At 40.7% G+C, this 20,107-nt stretch overlaps 1 protein-coding gene across 53 annotated transcripts in view; it reads left to right on the forward strand.

The window, feature by feature from the left end:
• The window catches only part of Ssbp2 (single-stranded DNA binding protein 2), a 282,626-nt gene that overhangs the window by 128,680 nt on the left and 133,839 nt on the right, over positions 1–20,107 (forward strand). For 7 of the 53 annotated variants that reach the window (XM_087625643.1, XM_087625637.1, XM_087625577.1 and 4 more), the window contains one exon: positions 6,499–6,596. Coding sequence is in view for 1 of the 8 variants with exons in the window: in XM_087625569.1 (XP_087481695.1) it covers positions 2,525–2,531; positions 6,499–6,596 (105 nt within the window). In the remaining 7 variants the exon portion in view is untranslated. 53 annotated transcript variants of the gene reach the window in all.

Here is a 20,107-nt window from a genome sequence, read left to right on the forward strand (position 1 = left end):
CTTGCATTTGGGGCATAGATGTTGAAAACTATAACATTATCTTGGTGGAGTTTTTCCTTTGATGAGTATGAAGTGTCTTTCCCCATCTCTTTGTTTAATTTTATTTGAAAGTCTATTTTGTTATGTATTAGAATAGCTACACCAGCTTGCTTCTTGTGTTTTTCCACACTTTATTCTCAGCTAATGTCTATCTATGATGCCGAGGCGAGTTTCGTGGATGCAACAGAGGTGGGATCCTGTTTTCACATCCATTCTGTGAGTCCGTATCTTTTATCAGGGAATCGAGCCTATTGATATTGAGAGATATGAAGGGCCGATGATTATTTATTCCTGTTATTTTCCTGTAGTATTTGGTCATGAGTGTGTATGTGTGTGTGTGTGTGTGTGTGTGTGTGTGTGTGTGTGTGTGTGTGTGTTTCTGTAGGTGTTAGTTACCTCTTTGGGTTGGAGTTTTTCTTCTGGTACCTCTGAAGGGCTAGTTTTGTGGATAAATATACTTAAGTCTGAATTCATCATGAAATATCTACTTTCTCCATCTACAGTAATTGAAAATTTTGCCAAGTATGGTGGTCTTGACTGCCATCTGTGGAAATTCTACAGCATATCTGTCCAAGTCCTTCTGACTTTTACAGTCTCCATGCAAAGTGGGGTGTAATTCTGACAGATCTGCCTTTGTACGTTACTTGGTCTTTTTTCCGTTTGAAACTTTTAGTATTCTTTCCTTGTTCTGTACATGCATTGTTTTGACTAATACATGGTGAGGGGACTTCCTTTTCTGGTCCTATCTATTTGGTTTTCTGTTCTCTTCCTGTGCCTTTATAGGCGTGTCCTTCCTTTTGTTGAGAAAAATGTCTATGAGTTTTTGAAAACCATTTTCTGTGCCTGTGAGCTGGAAGTCTTCTTCTCTTCCTATTGTTCTTAGATACGGCCTGTTCATAGAGTCCCAGATTTACTGGATGTTTTGTGTCAGGAATTTGTTTTTTAGATTTATTCTTTGACTGATGTATCTATTTCTTCCGCATGTTCAATGTTTGAGATTCTCTCTTCCATCTTATGCCTAAAGTTCCTATTTACTTACCTAGATTTTTCCATTTCCAGAAATTTTCTTGGTTTGTGTTTCTAAGTTTCGAACAGTTTTATTTGCTTCCTGCACATGTTTGCTTGCTTTTTCTTGGCTTTCTTGTCATATTTATTTGTTTCTTTGTTTATTATTTATTTCAATTTTTAAAAATTTTCCCTCAGTTCCCTTAAGGGGTTCACTCATTTCCTCGCATTGTCATGCAGTTTGTTTAAGGTTGTTTTCTTGTCCTTCAGCTGTGTTTGTTGTTGGGATGGGGATGGCTTGACTCTGCCTGTGCTTTGTGTGTGTGTCTTACACTGGAGCCTAGGCACATGGACTTAGAAGCAGTTAGCGCTTCCTCTGTTCTTCCTGCTCAGGTGGACCATGGTTGAGTAGATGCTGTCCACGGAAGTTGGCTACTGGATTTCTGATGACCTGTACTTCTGATGATCTGGATGGGTGCCTCTGGTTGCACAGGGGTTTCTGCCCACGTTCAGAGCTGGAGTTCTGTAGATGTGTGTGGCCTCAGTTTGGCTGTGGGTCCTCTGGGGTTTAGGATTCTGGCCTGACTTGTAGTGGGGTAGGAGGCTTCAGCTGGCTTTCAGGGAGCTTATTCTGGCCTTAGATAGGGTAGGAGGCTCATGGCACATGTCTTTGGAGAGTCCTCTCTTGAGGAGGAGGCCTCAGACTTTACCCCACTGCCATCAACGGTCTGCAACTTGGTTTCTAAGCGAACTGAATCAGCAAAAACCTACCATTCTTCCCAGAAGCAAAAAGTAAGACTTGACAATTCCAAATCTCTGAAAAGGCAGAACTCTAAACAAATTTTTATGTCTAACTATTAAACTATATTAAACACCTCTAATATAGGTAAAAGTAGGTATACTTTATTGATTTTGAAAAAACTCTTAGCTCTTCTGTCTTAGGAGATCCTGGAAAAGTGGATGGGTATCATGTCCATGTACAGCCCATGTGTACACATGGAGGGCCAGAGGGTGGGATTCGGCACATCCCTCTGTTGCACTGAACCTTACTTTTCAGACAAGGTCTCTCAGAGAACCTGAAGCTTGCAGTTTGTACAGTGTCGCGCCCACCTTGGCCGGCAAGGAAGACGTAACACAGTTGGATTCTTCTCAACAGCCTTTACTGCAGGATACCTTCATTGTTGACACGGGGACCACGAGCGGCAAAGTTGCTCGCCTTATACACACAACAGTATGCTAATAATCTCTCAGGGATTGGTGGGGCACGGGTCACCCCACTGTCATCCCACTATCACCCCACTACTTGTCCTCCAGGGATTGGTGGAGAACGAATCACCTCACCAGCATGGTACCGCCCCCTCATTAGCATATTACCAGCCAACTGACACCAGGTGCAAAACCCGTGCATGCGCAGTACTATTGTTCACCACAGGAGGGCGCCGGATCATACAGCTGCCCTGCCGAGGGGACAAGCCTGCGCATGCGCGGTAAGTTGTTTACATTTAGTTGGGGCTGGCTGTTGGCGCCATCTTCGTTTTGTTGCGCCGCTCCCTACAGTACAGTGCAGATCAACTGCCCCAGACCCCGGGGATCTTAGCTCTGCCTCCCCAGCACTGAGATTTCACACGTGTTTGTTTTGTTTTCATCTTTCTTTTTTAATTTTTTTCTTTTCTTTTATTGGATATTTTCTTTATTTACATTTCAAAAGTTATACTCTTTCCTGGTTTCCCTTCTGGAACCTCCCCATCCTATCCGTCTCCCCCTACTTCTATGAGGGTGCTCCCCTACCCAACCACCCTCTCCCTCCTGACTCCCTCCTCCTGGCATTCCCCTACACTGGGGCATCAAACCTTCACAGGACTAAGGGCCTCTCCTCCCATTGATGCTTGACAAGGCCGATCCTCTGCCATATATGCAGCCATGGGTCCCTCCATGTTTACTCTTTGGTTGGTGGTTTAGTCCATGGGAGCTCTGGGGGTGGAGTCTGGTTGGTTGATAACATTCTTCCTATGGGGTTGCAAACCCCTTCAGCTACCTCAGTCCTTTCACTAACTCCTCTGTTGTGGACCCCGTTCTCAGTTCAAGGGTTGGCTGCGAGCAGCTGCCTCTGTATTCGTGAGGCTCTGGTAGAGCCTCTCAGGAGACAGCTATATCAGGCTCCTGTCAGCATGCACTTCTTAGCATTCACAATAGTGTCTTGGTTTGGTAATTGTATATGGGATGGATCCCCATGTGTGGCAGTCTCTGGATGGCCTTTCCTTGGTCTCTGCTCCACACTCTGTCTCTGTAGTCCTCCTGTGAGTATTTTGGTTTCCCCTTCTAAGAAGGACTGAAGCATGTGCATTTTTTCTGTATCCATTCCTCTGTTGAAGGGCATCTGGGTTCTTTCCAGCCTCTGGCTATTATAAATAAGGCTGCTATGAACAGAGTGGAGCATGTTTCTTTGTTGTATGTTGGAGCATCTTGTGAGTATATGCCCAAGAGAGGTATAGCTGGATCCTCAGGTAGTACCATGTCCAATTCTCTGAGGAACCTCCAGACTGATTTCCAGAGTGGTTGTCACAGTTCTTATTGTACCCCTAGCTTTGCTGTGGGTCTGGGGATCTGCACTAAGGGCCTATGGCTTATACAGCACATATTTCCCACAGAGAGCCATGAGTAAGTCTTGTAATTTGTCTTTTTCTGTCATTTTTTTCTTGGTTTTGGAGGTGTGTCTGTAAGTGTGATACTCTTAGATAACCTTTTCTGCTCACTTGTCCTTGCATTTCACTGTGGGAATGTTACTTTCATTTCACTGTGGGAATGTTACTTTCATTTCACTGTGGGAATATGTTACTTTCTTTCCTTTTTCTTTTTCTAAGTTTTATTTGTTTTGTGTAAACATACTGTAGCTGTCTTCAGACACACCAGAGAGGGCATCGGATCCCATTACAGATGGTTGTGAGCCACCATGTGGTTGCTGGGAATTGAACTCAGGACCTCTGGAAGAGCAGCCAGTGCTCTTAACTGCTGAGCCATCTCGCCAGCCCCGGAATATGTTACTTTCATTTCACTGTGGGAATGTTACTTTCATTTCACTGTGGGAATGTTACTTTCATTTTACTGTGGGAATATGTTACTTTCATTTCACTGTGGGAATATGTTACTTTCATGGTTTTGTTTATTTTACCCTTCCTATCAATTAGAAATGCCTTTGCCAGTTTTCCACATATATACCCTATTCTCCTGCTCTCGTGCTGCACTCTACCTGCTCTTTCTCCTTTCACTCTGATGATTTCTTCTGAGGCCCAGTGAATTTATTTAGGGCTGCCTGTATAACTGTGGGCGTGGAGTCACCTTTGGAGCCTGGTCCTCAGAGTGTGCACCGTGGACGACAATGACTGCACTCTCTATTCAGTCAGTCCAGCAGTGAAGCAAAGGCCTGGGAACACTCACCCACACCGCTCCTCTGAGTGTTGGTCTTCTCCACTATTGTTTGAGCTTTTACATCATTGATTCTCCATAATGCTGTTTGCTGATGACTTGGTCAATCACAGTCCTCACCTCCGCTGCTTTCCACTTTAATTCTTTATCGTTTCCTTCTCTACTTGTTTGCCATGTCTGTGTTCAAGGCTTTCTACGAGAACCTCTTTTCTTTGCTTATTTGTGTTCCCTGGCTGTACATTTGTTAAGGATATCTTACATTTCAGGCCCGTTAGTTCCAGTTGTGTTGTCAGGCTTTGGCTTCATTTCTTAGACATGTGTGTTCTTTCCTGCTCTTTTGTATGTTTGGTTGAAAGCAAAACATTTGTAAAATTATGCTTGGAAAATAGACTTGTGCCACGTTTAATGCACATGATGGCAGATTAATCCTCTGGACTGAGTTGTGATTTTTGGCTCTAACATTTCTGTTTGTTTGATTCTTGCTGGCTTGGCAGTGGGGGTGGGATGGAGTTCACTGCCTCTGTTCTGGTTCAGTCTCAGTCTTGGGCACAGCCTGTTTCCCTGTCTCAGGTAAGTACTTCCTGCTCAGTGGTAGGTGAGGTCTTGGATCATGGTGTTTCCCTAAGTTTCTCAGGTGGGACAGATTTTGTTTATTTTAACCTTTCCTGCTGTGTGGATCTCGACCTGTGCTCTGAGAGCGTCCAGTGTTCTGCTGTTCCTTCAGCAGCTTAAGCCTTGTACATCTTAGAGAAGATGGTGCCTGGAGAGAGCTGATATCCAAGGAAGTCTCTTCCCATTCTCTTGCTCTATCCATTTTTTTCTTGTGAGTACTTTGTGAAGTGGTAGAGACTAGCCTCTGAGTTGGTGAACATCTCCATGGTGTTTGTGGCTCAAAGGAGTTCTGAGGTCTCCAGCTGGTTCGTACTCAGTCTTCAGGAGCTACGGGTTTTAAGCCTGAGTACATCTCAACAGCTTGAGTGTTCTCGAAGCTCCTTCCCACAATCACGGCTGCGTTGTATGTCCTGTGTCCCCCTGCAGGTGTCTGCCTTTCCTTTAGGCAGATTCTCTGATGAAATACTCCTTTGGTGGTTGTGGTAGGCTTCAGTTTCCTACGTCCGAGCAGTCTAGTCACACTGTGCCTTTTGTCACCCATTGTACGTGTCAGGCTGTGCACGTGACCTAGGTCCACAGCCCTACTTTCCTTATTTCTGATAAATCATTTTAAAAATCGTTCTTTGGTGAGGCCCTGATAATTCTTTCTAACATCTCTTCTTTTATCACAGACATGCAGATCCAACATATTTTATGATACACATGTTAAAAATAACACGATGGGGTTGGGGATTTAGCTCAGTGGTAGAGCGCTTGCCTAGCAAGCACAAGGCCCTGGGTTCGGTCCCCAGCTCCGAAAAAAAGAAAAAAAAAATAACACGGTGGCGGGGAAAGGAAGCTGCTAATTGTTGTTGCTCGAGACTGAACCCAGGACGTCATGCATGTTGAGTCTGTGCTACTATTGAACTGCCAGCCACTTGGTGTCATTTCTTCTTTTCTTCTAGCTTCACCACCCATCTACTGACCTCCTCCAACTTTTTTAGACAGAGAGTTAAGACCTTCATTCTTCAGGTTGCTGCAGTCTACAAATGTAGACTGTATCTTTGAAGAACAAGTGATGACAGCTTTGGTTTTTTTCTACTTTTTGTACCCATGAGTGCATTTATTTTTATCAAGATTTAGGTGGACGGGCTACAATGGCTTCCTGTTTTCAACTCATTCAAAGATTTTTACTATTGTTGTTGTTGTTGTTGTTGCTTTAAAGTCCTCGGTAAAGGCTTGGTTTTGTTTTTATTCTTTTTTCTACTTATCTTTTTTATCTGATTTCAATCCCTTCTGTTCATAGACTTTCCTGTTTTCTTTATGTTCAGAATTTTCTTCTAGTAAAAATATATTTTTACATTAAATTTTAACTGTATTAGTTAAAAATGTAGGGGCTTACCTGCCATCCTTTGATATTTTGTGTTCTGTATATTCTAGGCACAGTATGGCATCCTTACTGCCTTCTGAGTATACAAATTGTTCCAGTGTTCCCAGTTGTCATCCACATTCCATACTTACATGTCAGCCTTTTTAAGGTTAGTGTCTGGAGCATAGTGCTTTCTCTTCCTTTCACATTTGCTAAGGCTCGGGTTCAGATAGGAACCTTAGAGCAAAATATTCTTTCTTGGTATTAACAAGAGAGAGAAATCACTTCATTTTATCCGCTGCCATTTTCCTAGAAATTTCTAGAATATCATAAAGGAAATATTATTTGTCTAAATGGAGCAAGTTCTCTGATTCTACTGATTACAGTTTATAGTTCAGGCAATATTAAATAAGCTATTACCACTTGACAGTAAACAAGTCCTCAGTAAACCTCTAGAAAAAATTTAAAAATTTTCAAAGATTCAACTATTGTGCTGCTTCCTGGGAAAAAAAGACCTACTACTTATTGATGGATTTATAATTGCCTGATTTATGGCAAGCTCTTCAGACCTATGCTGCGTGCAGAACATTTGGATGGCAGAAGAAGTTAGACATATCAGTAGTATAATTACTGCAATTCACACGCATCAAACTGGGCTTTTGAATATAGGAACTACTGAAATACAGTTATTGTAGTAAAAATGTCAAGACTAGAGACTGCTCTGTTTAATATCTGGCATATTAATCCTAATTATATAAACAATATGAAATAAAGAGACTAGAAAATAAGTATAAGGATTATTTATTGAAATGACAGGAACATTTGGAAGGGAAATAGGAACAAAAGTATCACATTTGCTAGATGGTTAAGAAACTCTCTTAGACATTGTTTCTGTATACATCTGCAATAATCTTATGTGTCCATCATAGTTATGTAACCTTGTAGCCGACACTAAGTAGCCATGTTTCTAATGAGAAATGTATGGAAATGAATCCTTCTTGGGTTTGTTTTAAGAAAGAGTGTCATGTTGCCTGCTCTGGTTTACAAATCCCAAATATGGTTTTGGACTTAGTTCCCCTGCCTCTTCCTGCCAGTACTTTGGGTGCAAGCATGGGCCGCCACGCCCAGCAGTGCCAACAGTGCCGGGTGCCTGCATTTCACTCTGCAGGCAGCCCATCGCTCACACTGACTCTTCAGGTGGCCCAGTGGCTGCTTTGAACTGTTAGGGGAAAGTACACACATGCAGCGCCTGTGTTTGTGGTAAGTTAGTGTCCGCAGTTCTTCCTGTTAACTAGTTACTCATTTTAATTAATATTGTTAAACTGGGGCAGGGATAATTTTGATTTGACGAATGTTTATTATCAAATTTTCACATTATTAGAGAATCTATATTCTAATTTGTGTGATTAATATGTCTTCTAAAAGTGAAAGTGAATCTTAAAAATAAATTTTATGTTAGTAAAAGCTTAGTAGAAAACCTGATGATAGTTGCATTGGTTCAAGAAAGGAACTTTCAGAAGATTATTTTTATGAGCATTATAAGAGTATTTATTGGCCATTAAACTTTTTAAATCATTAAAATAGATATATATCCCCTTTATCATAAAAAATAAGTATGGATACCATAAAAATCAAGAAATGTTTCTGTTTTATTTTAATTTTAGTATTTCTTTGAAATTTCTCAAGGTGAGAAAAACCAGCAGCACATAGATGTCAACTCCAAACAAAGGGGAATTACTGTTGTTTTCTGAGGTTGGCTTTTCCTAGGCAATAGAGCCCGAGCTTTAGCCTAATGCTTAGGTAAACTGAGCTTATGCCCCAAGGGATGCCGGTTTACTTTGAGATTCAGCTCTTTCGAAGCCTTTTTTGAAAAATCCGGAATGAGCTGGTGGGCCCTGAGACTGAGCTAGTCACTGTTGTCTCCTGCTGCGCTTCCCATATCCCTCAAAACCACGGATTTATCTTTAAAAGCATTTCAAGTTAGAACTATAGTTAGAACTTATAACTAGAATGGAGATCATGTTGTTTAAACTTTGCTTTTAAGATTTAGATTGCATTTTTATTCACATACATACAGATATTTAAAACAGAGCCACTCACAGTGCTAAGTCTGAGCTCACAGGACAGAGAGCCTCCACTATGAGAACCAGGCTGTTGTTTGGGATAAGCTAAAGAGTGTTTCAGATTTGATATTGTTTGGAGGTGAGAATATTTATTTTTACACACATAATGAAATGTTTGGGGAACAGCATGCAAGTCTAATCATGATACCATACACACACACACACACACACACACACACACACACACACATACACACACACACACACGCATGCGCAAACATGCAAATTGACTAAGTATCCTGGAGGCATTTTTTATTATTTTGTTTTGTGTGTTATGAATATATGAGTGTGTATATGTGTGTGCACGTGTGTTGCATATGTAGGGTGCACATGCATGTGTGTGTGTGTGTGTGTGTGTGTGTGTGTGTGTATGTGTGTACTCATGCATGTGAGCATGTGCAGAGGCCAGAGTAGGACACTGAGTGTCTTTTGATGTCACTCTCCACCTGACTGCTTTGAGACAGACTTATGATCATCCTTTTGCCTCTCAGCTATGGTGAGTGCCCATAAATCAATCAATCTCTCTCTTTCCCCCTCCTTCCCTCCCTCCCTCCCCCCCCCTCTCTGTGTGTGTAATAAGGTACAGATCTTTGCACACAGGCTGCAAGTCTTATCCACTGAGCCAGTTTCCGTGTCCATCTGGAAGTAATTTTCATCAGTATTTTTAATCTGTCCATATTTTAACTACAACTTATTACATTAAATCACATGTAGAATTTTGCATTATGGGTGTCATTTTGGCATTAAGAAAGTTTTACATTTGGGGACATTTTAAATGTCAGATTTTGGCTTAGAGGATGTTTAATATATAATAAAAGGACTTGTTACAGTTGTAGTAGCAGATCTGCCAGCTAATACTGTTAAGTGGTTCCAGTGTTATCAGACGGGGCTAGACACACTATAGGGCTCACTATATTTTTATTAAAATCCTCAACAGGTAAATATTATTATATCTCATTTTACAATGAATTGATTGTCCTAGATCAGACATATTGTAAATATGATTCACATATGATTAAACCACTTAGGTTGAACCAAAAGCAAACAAGGAAATAACTATATTTCTTTGTAACTATATAACTATGTTTTATAACTGTATAAAAACAGCATTTTTAATTCTCTAATTTATCACTTATATTCATAATTTCCTCACAATATAGGAATTATATGTGTCCAGACTATATGGGCTACTCTGTTTGTAATTTTCAAGTAAGAGTCAGGGGACACCTACACTGACAGCTGTTGTGTGAAATATCCCTTCTCATGGCCCCCTGTTGCCACACTGGAATCCCAGACATACTTAGTACTTGGACAATGTAGGTCAGTGTGACAAAACAATACTGACTTATGCAGGAGACTCAGAAAAGTTGTTTATGATTAAGTTGTATTTTAAATTGTCATTGTTGTAGATCCTTTTCATGCATATTATATAGTGAAAACGAAGGCAGGAACCATAGGCAAAAGGAATCCAGGAAACAGAAAGCCGTGATGGGGAAAGAAAGAAGAGAGGGTAAAGGAGACCATGTGAGAAAAAAGAGGAAATGGGCAAAGGAGAAAGGCGGAACAGCGAGGAACAGATCCCTAAGACACCAGTTATGAGTATATTTTAAAATGGTTTACATGGTAAATGAAAATTATAACAAAGTGACTGACAGAAAGCAGTGAAGAAATGGGCAAGACTCGACCTACTCTGGGTCTTCTCATTGTTACACACTCTTCCTCACTCTGTTCTTAGCATGGAATCAAAAAGACTTTTCTGTTTAGCATGAGTCATTTTAAAATAGCAAAATACTGTGTCCTGTTAGTATTTCCCTATCATTTTTGTTTCTTCTTAATATATAGAAACTAAAATCTAAGCGTTTTTAAGTTGGCTTAAATAATATTTCTAAGTAGTATGTTTTATCTTAACCACATTCCCCTGATACACACTGTCCTTTGCAGTGTAAGTAGGGTATAGCATTAGGGACTGTGCTTTCTAGGCCATGGGTGGTGGTTCACCCTATGATCCCAGTATGTTGGGGCTGAAGCAGTAGATTTTTACAGAGCTCAAGGCTAGTCCAGGTTATATTGTGAGACCCTGTATAAAAGAACAGTACATTGTTTGTAATAGAAAAAGTTAGGGGCTGGAGAGATGGCTCAGTGGTTAAGAGCACCTGACTATTCTTCCAGAGGTCCTGAGTTCAATTCCCAGCAACCACATGGTGGCTCACAACCATCTGTAATGAGATCTGATGCCCTCTTCTGATGTATCTGAAGATAGCTACAGTGTACTTATATATAATAAATGAATAAATCTTTAAAAAAAAAGAAAAAGAAAAAGTTAGAATAATTTCTAACCTGCCTATAAGTGCTTTTCTTTTAAAAACAGCCAACTAATACTTGCCACATATTATACAAGTCCTAACATCTAGACCTTATCATTTGTGTATAAATTTAGTAACAATGTGTAATATAACTCAGATTTAACAAAATTGATACCTAATTTCATAAAATTAAAAGCATGACAATCTTATTGACTATTTTAAAATTCCACTTATATTTCTTTTAAGACAGAAGGAAATTTGAGTATAAGTAAAGGTAGTATGCTTTCATAAGATCTACTTATGCACAACTGAATAGATACATTTAAAATTAACTTTGAATTGTCTTGACATGTGCAAGGAATGCAAGTGGAAGCAGACATAAAATACAGCCCACATTGAATCCTCCTGTTATGGTTTAGCTATGAAACATCCAGTCAGCGCGTTCCTGTTGGTCTGACTCCTAGCAGGCGGGCATGAGACCTGTGAAGTCATCCACCCATGGGACATCCTTTCATAGCATTGGCAGGAGGAAGGAGAAACTTCTGCAGATGTAGGGCTTGTTGAGGGAGACTGTAAGCTGTCATGTGTCTGCTCTTGGGTACTGTATCTTTCTCAGGCCTTCTTCCTCATTCTCTGCTTTTTTGGCTGTGTCTGCTTCACTGCACACTTCACTCAGCCCTCTCCATTGTGGGCCTCTGTCATCACTGGCTCATAGTAGCATAGCAGGACAGCCATGGAATGGTTGAAACTTCTGAAATGGGAAGCCAGTGTAAATTCTTCCCCTCTCAGTTGTTTTTCTCAGGAATTTTCTCATGAGGAATGATGAGTATTACATCCCCTTACACAGCCTTAAGAGTTGTCTTCCATTACTATCAAGCTGATACCGAGCTAGCATTATCAACCCATCATCAACATCAGAATGACGGGCTGCAGATATAGCTCAGTAGTAGGATACTCGCTTGGCATATGTGAGTCCCTGGTTTAGTGCTCAGTACTACAGAAAAAAAAAAAGACAAGATAAAATCAATAATTACTACAAACCCTTGCAACTTGGTCCTGATAATAATCACTCAACGTTTGAGAAATTGAGTGGTGAATATAATGCAATACAAGGTACTTTATGATGGAGAGATGGAAAAATTTACCATGTCAGTTTCAGAAGATAGAGCAACCTTGTTATTAAGTTACGGATGTAAATAACTATAAAAATCCAGTGTATCAGTGCAATGTAATGATGATAAATGAACTAAAACTGCTTCTACATATACAACTGCGTTAACATACTTGAATACATGTTTTCTTTTATTTTGAAGACAGTTAAACGAGTCTCTGGTCTATTAGCATATTGTTTATATGATTACACAGAGATAATTATCAGGAATATCCATATGCCTGACACTAAAGAAACAGTCTGCCCTTAGTAATTATACTCCATTGTCATCCATTCACAATGATATGACAAGATGATCATTCCATAATTATTAAATATTTATATTAAATTATTAGACATTGTGTTGAACATTGTGAGGAAAGAAGGAAAATGTTCATTGTCTTATGCACTGTTTAGAGGTGATAAATTATGATGATAATAATTAGCATTTAGTTCTTAGTAGACCTAAGAAAGATAACGTAGATTTACAGGTGAATCATAACAAAGTTTTATCAAGAAAAATGAAGCCTAGGTCACTGGAAAAAATTTCCTGAACAAAACACCAATGGCTTATGCTCTAAGATCAAGAATCGACAAATGGGATCTTATAAAACTGCAAAGCTTCTGTAAGGCAAAGGACACTGTGGTTAGGACAAAACGGCAACCAACAGATTGGGAAAAGATCTTTACCAATCCTACAACAGATAGAGGCCTTATATCCAAAATATACAAAGAACTCAAGAAGTTAGACCGCAGGGAAACAAATAACCCTATTAAAAAATGGGGTTCAGAGCTAAACAAAGAATTCACAGCTGAGGAATGGCGAATGGCTGAGAAACACCTAAAGAAATGTTCAACATCTTTAGTCATAAGGGAAATGCAAATCAAAACAACCCTGAGATTTCACCTCACACCAGTGCGATTGGCTAAGATCAAAAACTCAGGTGACAGCAGATGCTGGCGAGGATGTGGAGAAAGAGGAACACTCCTCCATTGTTGGTGGGATTGCAGACTGGTAAAACCATTCTGGAAATCAGTCTGGAGGTTCCTCAGAAAATTGGACATTGAACTGCCTGAGGATCCAGCTATACCTCTCTTGGGCATATACCCAAAAGATGCCTCAACATATAAAAGAGACACGTGCTCCACTATGTTCATCGCAGCCTTATTTATAATAGCCAGAAACTGGAAAGAACCCAGATGCCCTTCAACAGAGGAATGGATACAGAAAATGTGGTACATCTACACAATGGAATATTACTCAGCTATCAAAAACAACGAGTTTATGAAATTCGTAGGCAAATGGTTGGAACTGGAAAATATCATCCTGAGTGAGCTAACCCAATCACAGAAAGACATACATGGTATGCACTCATTGATAAGTGGCTATTAGCCCAAATGCTTGAATTACCCTAGATCCCTAGAACAAACGAAACTCAAGACGGATGATCAAAATGTGAATGCTTCACTCCTTCTTTAAATGAGGAAAAAGAATACCCTTGGCAGGGAAGGGAGAGGCAAAGATTAAAACAGAGACTGAAGGAACACCCATTCAGAGCCTGCCCCACATGTGGCCCATACATATACAGCCACCCAATTAGACAAGATGGATGAAGCAAAGAAGTGCAGACCGACAGGAGCCGGATGTAGATCGCTCCTGAGAGACACAGCCAGAATACAGCAAATATAGAAGCGAATGCCAGCAGCAAACCACTGAACTGAGAATAGGTCCCCTATTGAAGGAATCAGAGAAAGAACTGGAAGAGCTTGAAGGGGCTCGAGACCCCAAAAGTACAACAATGCCAAGCAACCAGAGCTTCCAGGGACTAAGCCACTACCTAAAGACTATACATGGACTGACCCTGGACTCTGACCCCATAGGTAGCAATGAATATCCTAGTAAGAGCACCAGTGGAAGGGGAAGCCCTGGGTCCTGCTAAGACTGAACCCCCAGTGAACTAGTCTATGGGGGGAAGGCGGCAATGGGGGGAGGGTTGGGAGGGGAACACCCATAAGGAAGGGGAGGGGGGAGGGGGATGTTTGCCCGGAAACCGGGAAAGGGAATAACACTCGAAATGTATATAAGAAATACTCAAGTTAATAAAAAAAAAAAATTAAAAAAAAAAAAGAAAAATGAAGCCTAGGTAAGATTTCAAAGGATAAGTTGCAAGTAGAAATAGGATTTAATTATTAGAAAAAAAATCAAACATTTCCAGAGCCATATGATAGATAAAGGGCCAGACTGATTTAAAGAGAAATAGGTGTGAGCATGACTTTAGTGTATATTCAGAGAATTAAAGTAAATAATCATGAATCTGACAGGTTAAAAAACCCTTCATATTTCTTCATGAAAAGTATTAGGAAACAAATATTTTTGAGAGATCACTGGATAAATACAATACCTGGAGACTAATGGTTTGGCAACAAGAACAAAACAAAGGAGTCAGCGGTGTTGTCAGAGACAGGAAGCAGTCAGACATCAGTGTTCTGGGGGAGAAGAGCAGAAAACTCAGCAGGAATAGAGTCATGAATCATCAAGGGTTTTCTCTGATGACTTTGACAAGTTGATTGATGTTTGTTATCTTTAAGACATTTAAGTTCAAACTGTCAGAAAAAAGTAAAAATGTCTAAATGTACACACTAGGGAAGCAAGGGACTGTTTTGGGTGACACCCTGTCCTAGTTGACTAGGACAGACTTGTATTGCTGTGATGAAACTCCACGACCAAAGCAAGCTGGGAAAGAGCTTGTTTGACTTATGATTTCAAATCACCATTCATCACTGAAGGAAGTTAAGACAGGAACTCAACAGGGCAGGGTCTTGGAGGTGGAAGCTGGTGCAGATACCTTGAAGGGGTGCTTACTGGCTTGTTCCAGACGGCTTGCTCAGCCTGCTTTCTTAGAGAACTCTGGACCACTGGCCCAGGGATGGCAACACCTTCAACGGGCTGGGTCCTACCCCATCAATCACTGATTTAAAAATGCTCTGCAGGCTCACCTATAGTCTGATTTTATAGGGGCATTTTCCCAACTGAGCCTCCCTCCTTACCAATGACTTGTATCAAGTTGATATAAAACTAACTAGCACACGTCCCAAAAATATAAAATGAGGAAAAAGAAAAATTGTTAGCAGAGTGGAAATTCCATGCATCAAGAAACAAGAATGGAGTTAGCAGAGGAAAGGTGGACTTCGTGTTAAGAAGGAGCAGATTCCATTCAGGATAGTTCAGACTTCTACATTTCAGTTTAGCTGTTTCTCTCCTCACCCACTGTGGAGCAGGTGTGGGGATATTCTGGGTCTGAAAGCTGTGCTTTCTGTGGTGTCAGATGGCTGACAGTGAGAAAAAGCACTGGCCCCTCAGCACATGCACACATTACATAATGCAGTGAAAGCTTTCACAGCAGGGAACAGAAGCTGTCAAATAGCCCCGAGACACTACCTGGTGGATGGAGACCTTTGCCAGTTTCTGTTCAGACCACTGCCAACAACAATTTTCAAATTAATTAAAACATATGGCCATTAAATTCATATTAAACATGCTCTACAAATTTACCTCTTTTGCACGAAGACATTGAAAATATAATTTTAAATTTTCAGAGACACCTTCTCTTAATTTCTGATTGTTTTCACCTTGCCTTGTGTTGTGGGGCAGACTTTTCCTGTGGAGAGACACAGCACATGTCTGCTCATCCCAGATAGGGATCCCACAAGAGACAAAAGTACAGATACCACCAACAAAGATCAAGTTGGTGAAGCAGTGAGGTTTGAGGGGTTACTTAAAGAGGACAGAAATAACTCAAAGAATCGAATCACCAAGGCCCCCATGAGCGTGGCTGACAGCTCACAGTTGGGGACCTGGGGCACACTGTAAGAGTAAATGCCCAGCACACTGGGGAGCTCCCAGTTCCTGGGAGCACCTTTCAGGCAACTCACTGGTCAGTTTCCTCCAGGCAGTTCAGAATGCCCCTGCCTCTGTTTCTTCTAGCCTGCTGGGCTTGGAGTGGGAGTGGCAGAGAGGGATAAATCTCAGAAATCTTTTCTTTTTATATACTCATGAGAATGGAGAGGCCTGGTGAATCTGGTCGGTTTTAGAGACTTCCGGAAATTGCTTTGAGTTCACTTTCTCTCTTAATGAACTTCCTGCAGGATGGAATCTCTCAATCTGGGAGGAAAGAACTACTCAATCAGTTCAGTGGCCAGTTAGCCCTTCAGCTTTTTAAAAGGAATTAATGTTTTATAAGTGATGTTTAATGTATTATTAAAGCATACTATTTCATAGGGCTTACAGAAAGCTCCATGAAACCAAAAATATTCTTTTGTTTTTCCCTTAAAATTTTTATATTGCAATGAGGGTTGCTTTAAAAAAATATGGGAAATGCGCCTTTTCTGTAGGTTTAAATCCCACATGTTTCATGAGTTAATAGCATGATGTAAGATATTAAAACAGAATTGTAGAAATTTACTACCATTAAATATGTATAGGCACTCCATGAAAAACACAAATTGAAGTTGATGGATTACTAAATAAACAGAGGACAGGAAGTAACCAAGGTAGGATGGCAGGGTATATTTGGGAGGACTTGTAGCCAAATATGACCAAAGTACGTTGTAAGAAATTCTCAGTAAATTAATAAAATATTTTAAAAACTTAATAGATTTTATTTAACTCTACAAGTTTTAGATGGGATCTAGCTTTAGGAGAAACAAACTGAGATACTGTAGAGGACAGAAGTGGAGGGCTGTGACAAATGTATTTTGTTTAAGCCTGTGGGCCTTACCAGGTCACCCCGACTCAGTGAGATGGGCAGCAGTGGGTCAGATGCAAGCTGGCCCTCCATGTCAGTGTCAGTGTGAGCTTCAAGTACTGAAGTGGAGTTTAGGAAAGAAGAGTATTTTTGTGTCTAGTCTCCCAACTCTGTAATTGGATTTCTGTACTATGCTGTACTTTGTTTATGTGAGTTATGGAACTCCTAGTAGATTATATAAAATTATTGAAAATATTTTTTTTCGTGCAATATATTTGGTTATGGTTTCTCTTCCCCAACTCTTCCCCACTGCCCAAATACACACCCTTTATTGTTCTCTCTCTCATTAGGAAATAAACAGGCAAATAAATAAACGTAATAAGAGCAAACTCTGGTACATTGTCTTTAATGGCTTGGTGCGTTTCAGGCTGAGGACACTTCCTTGTGTATAGATCTGTCAGTGCCACGGTACTAATGAAGGAAAGCTTTTTCTCTAGGGTTCATCCCTAGAAATCCCATGTGCATATGAGGGGAAGATGCTCTGTTAGTGTGAGGCAAGGACACACAGTGACACATATGCTAGCAACAAATGCTGGTTCTATGGTTCTCATTTACTGATTTCACTATTATCCCAGCATATTATTAAACATAGTAAAGATAATGTTTATATAGAATTATGCTCATTGTGATGGTCTTTAAAATACTAAATACCTGAGATTTAAAGAAAAAGACAAGAAACAAAATGTATACTATGTCTTATACGTATAGAACCAATTAATCAAAAAGGAAATGCAGTTCATTCCTCTGATTCTTCTAAGTATGCTAATGGCTTGTTACCTGATATACTAGTGTTAGTCACAATTTAAAGTCTTATCGTCTGTGTCTTTAAATTGCAGAAAAGGGGAAACGTGGATGAGATAGATAGTAATTGGAATAAGATTCCCACAGACCAGAGATTCAAAGCTGGGAGTAAAGCATGAGCAAATGATCCCAGAGCATGTCCTTGATAAGACAGGCCCTGGATTCCAGTGTTCAGAGCACACAGATGGATCCCGGGCTTGAGCTGACATCGAGTGAGTGTAAAATCAAGAGATTCATCTAAATGATCTGAAATGTCACTCTTAGCTCTAAATATCTGCTGCTTTGTACCTTATACTTTTATGGCAGTTGTTCTGTTTAAGCAAAAACCTGATGAGTGAAGAGGCAGCAGCAGTCAGAAGAACAGGAGTAAGTCTCCCTGCAGCGAGAGGACCACCATAAATATTTTTTAAGTATATGGAAATGTGATTTTTATAACGGGAACTATAAATGTACCATTTATTTTCTAGCAAATAACTTCATCTCCTCTCAGTTTGTTCCTGTTTCCTTACTCTCTGTTGTATTTCTGTTGGTAAACTTAGTTGGCCATAGTCTATCAAGAAGTTGTTTTACAGAAGTAGTCACTAAGAGTGGATTCCACAACTCTGCATTTTGCTTGGTTGTTGTTTTCTATAGTGGTCTCTGTTGCAGTGATGTTTCTTGAGAAGGAACGAGAACTATACTAATCTTTAGGTATAAGGGCAAATAGTTATAGTTATTATTGATTATGCTAGTTTAGTAACGTGGTGGTTGTAGGTTCCTTTGGAAGATCCACTACATCACTAGCCCTAGGCAGCTGGTTAGACTTCCAGTACAGATGTTTTCTGTCTTGGTGTATGGGGCTTAATCCAATTAGAGCTCTGTTGATTACCACCAAGGTATATGTGCCACTGCCATACCCTTAGGGTTATCCTGCTATCCTGGTGTTTGCGGTTCATAGGCACGATAGCCAGTAGGACTTTTGGTCATTTTCCTCCTTTGGAGGAAGCATTTAAGTCCGTTCTAGCCACAGGAGACTGAACACTGAATCTGAAGTGCATACTGTCTTTAGCAATGGAGACCTACCTTCCACCTCTGAAGGGTAGTGGCAATAGTCAATAATGTTTTAAGGGTCTTTTGGACAACCCCAATGAGCAGTTTAGAAGAGGGCTTCTCATTGCTTGTTTTGAGGGTTTTGTTAATGGTCTTTGATCTTGGAGGTGGCATTATCAGCATAGACAGGAAGTTTTCATTAAAAAGAAAATTAATTGAAGTTTCTATTGCTGCAATGAAACATTGACCAAAAGCAAGTCGGGAAGGAAATGGTTTGCTTGGCTCACACTTCCACATCATGGTTCATCACTGAAGGAAGTCAGGAGAGGAACTGAAACAGGGCAGGAACCTGGGGGCAGGAGCTGATGCAGGTGCTATGGAAAGAGTGCTTTACATGGCTTGCTCAGCCTGCTTTCTTATAGAACCCAGGACCACCTGCCCAGGGATAGCACTGCCCACCATGGCTGGGCCATCCTCCCCTAATCACTAATTGAGAAGACACCACAACTAGTTCTTATAAGGGAGTTTTTTTTCTCAATTGAAGTTTCCTTCTTTTAAATAACTCTAACTGTGTCAGATTGACATAAAGGTAGTGCACGCACACACACACACACACACACATGCACACACGCACGCACACACGCACGCACACACGCACGCACACACGCACGCACACACACGCGCACATACACACACACACACATACACACACACACACACGCCCGCACACACACACACGCTTTACGTTTCTGATCCCTGAGGTGTTCCAGGGTCTGTACTAACATCTGGCTCTTGGCTGTCTCTTCAGGTTTAGGTTGCCTCACTTACTCTAATTTTTTCTGGTTCTATCAATTTTTCCCGTAGAACTAATAATTTTATCTCATTTGCATTCTGTCTCATATGTGTACCACCATTTGGCTCACACTTTGTGTATCACTTGGAGGATATTTATGTTTTTCCGTTTCCTGGGTCGTATGAGCAGAGCGGCACTGACCATGGCTGAGCAAGTGTCTGCAATAGGACATGGAAGCCTTGGGGTAGCCAAGGAGTGGGTAGCAGGGCCATGCAGTACACTTACTTCTCGGCTTTGGGAATTCTGTTTACTGATTCCCAGAGTGGCCAACCCGTTTACAGTTCTACCAACAGTGAGTGAGGGTTCCTTTCCCCTTGCAGCTCCTCCAGCACTGGTTGTTAATTTTGTTAAGTTTTGCCATCCTGACTGATAAAAATCTCAAAATTGTTAGGTTTACATTTTTTTAAATTGCGATGGGCTGTGAACATTTTTGGAAATATTTCTTAGCTGTTGTCTCCTTCCCTCCTCCCCTCCCTCCTTCCTTTCTTCTTTTTGTTCTTTCATTCTTTCTTTCTGTGTTTGACTGTGTTTTTGCACTCCTGCACTTAGGCAGGCCTACCCCCTCAACCCCTACCACCAGGGTCAGCTCTGTCTAATGTGTTGCCCAAGGGTAATA

This window comes from Rattus norvegicus, chromosome 2 (assembly GCF_021556685.1).
Source record: "Rattus norvegicus strain SHRSP/BbbUtx chromosome 2, alternate assembly SHRSP_T2T, whole genome shotgun sequence".
NCBI lineage: Eukaryota > Metazoa > Chordata > Mammalia > Rodentia > Muridae > Rattus > Rattus norvegicus.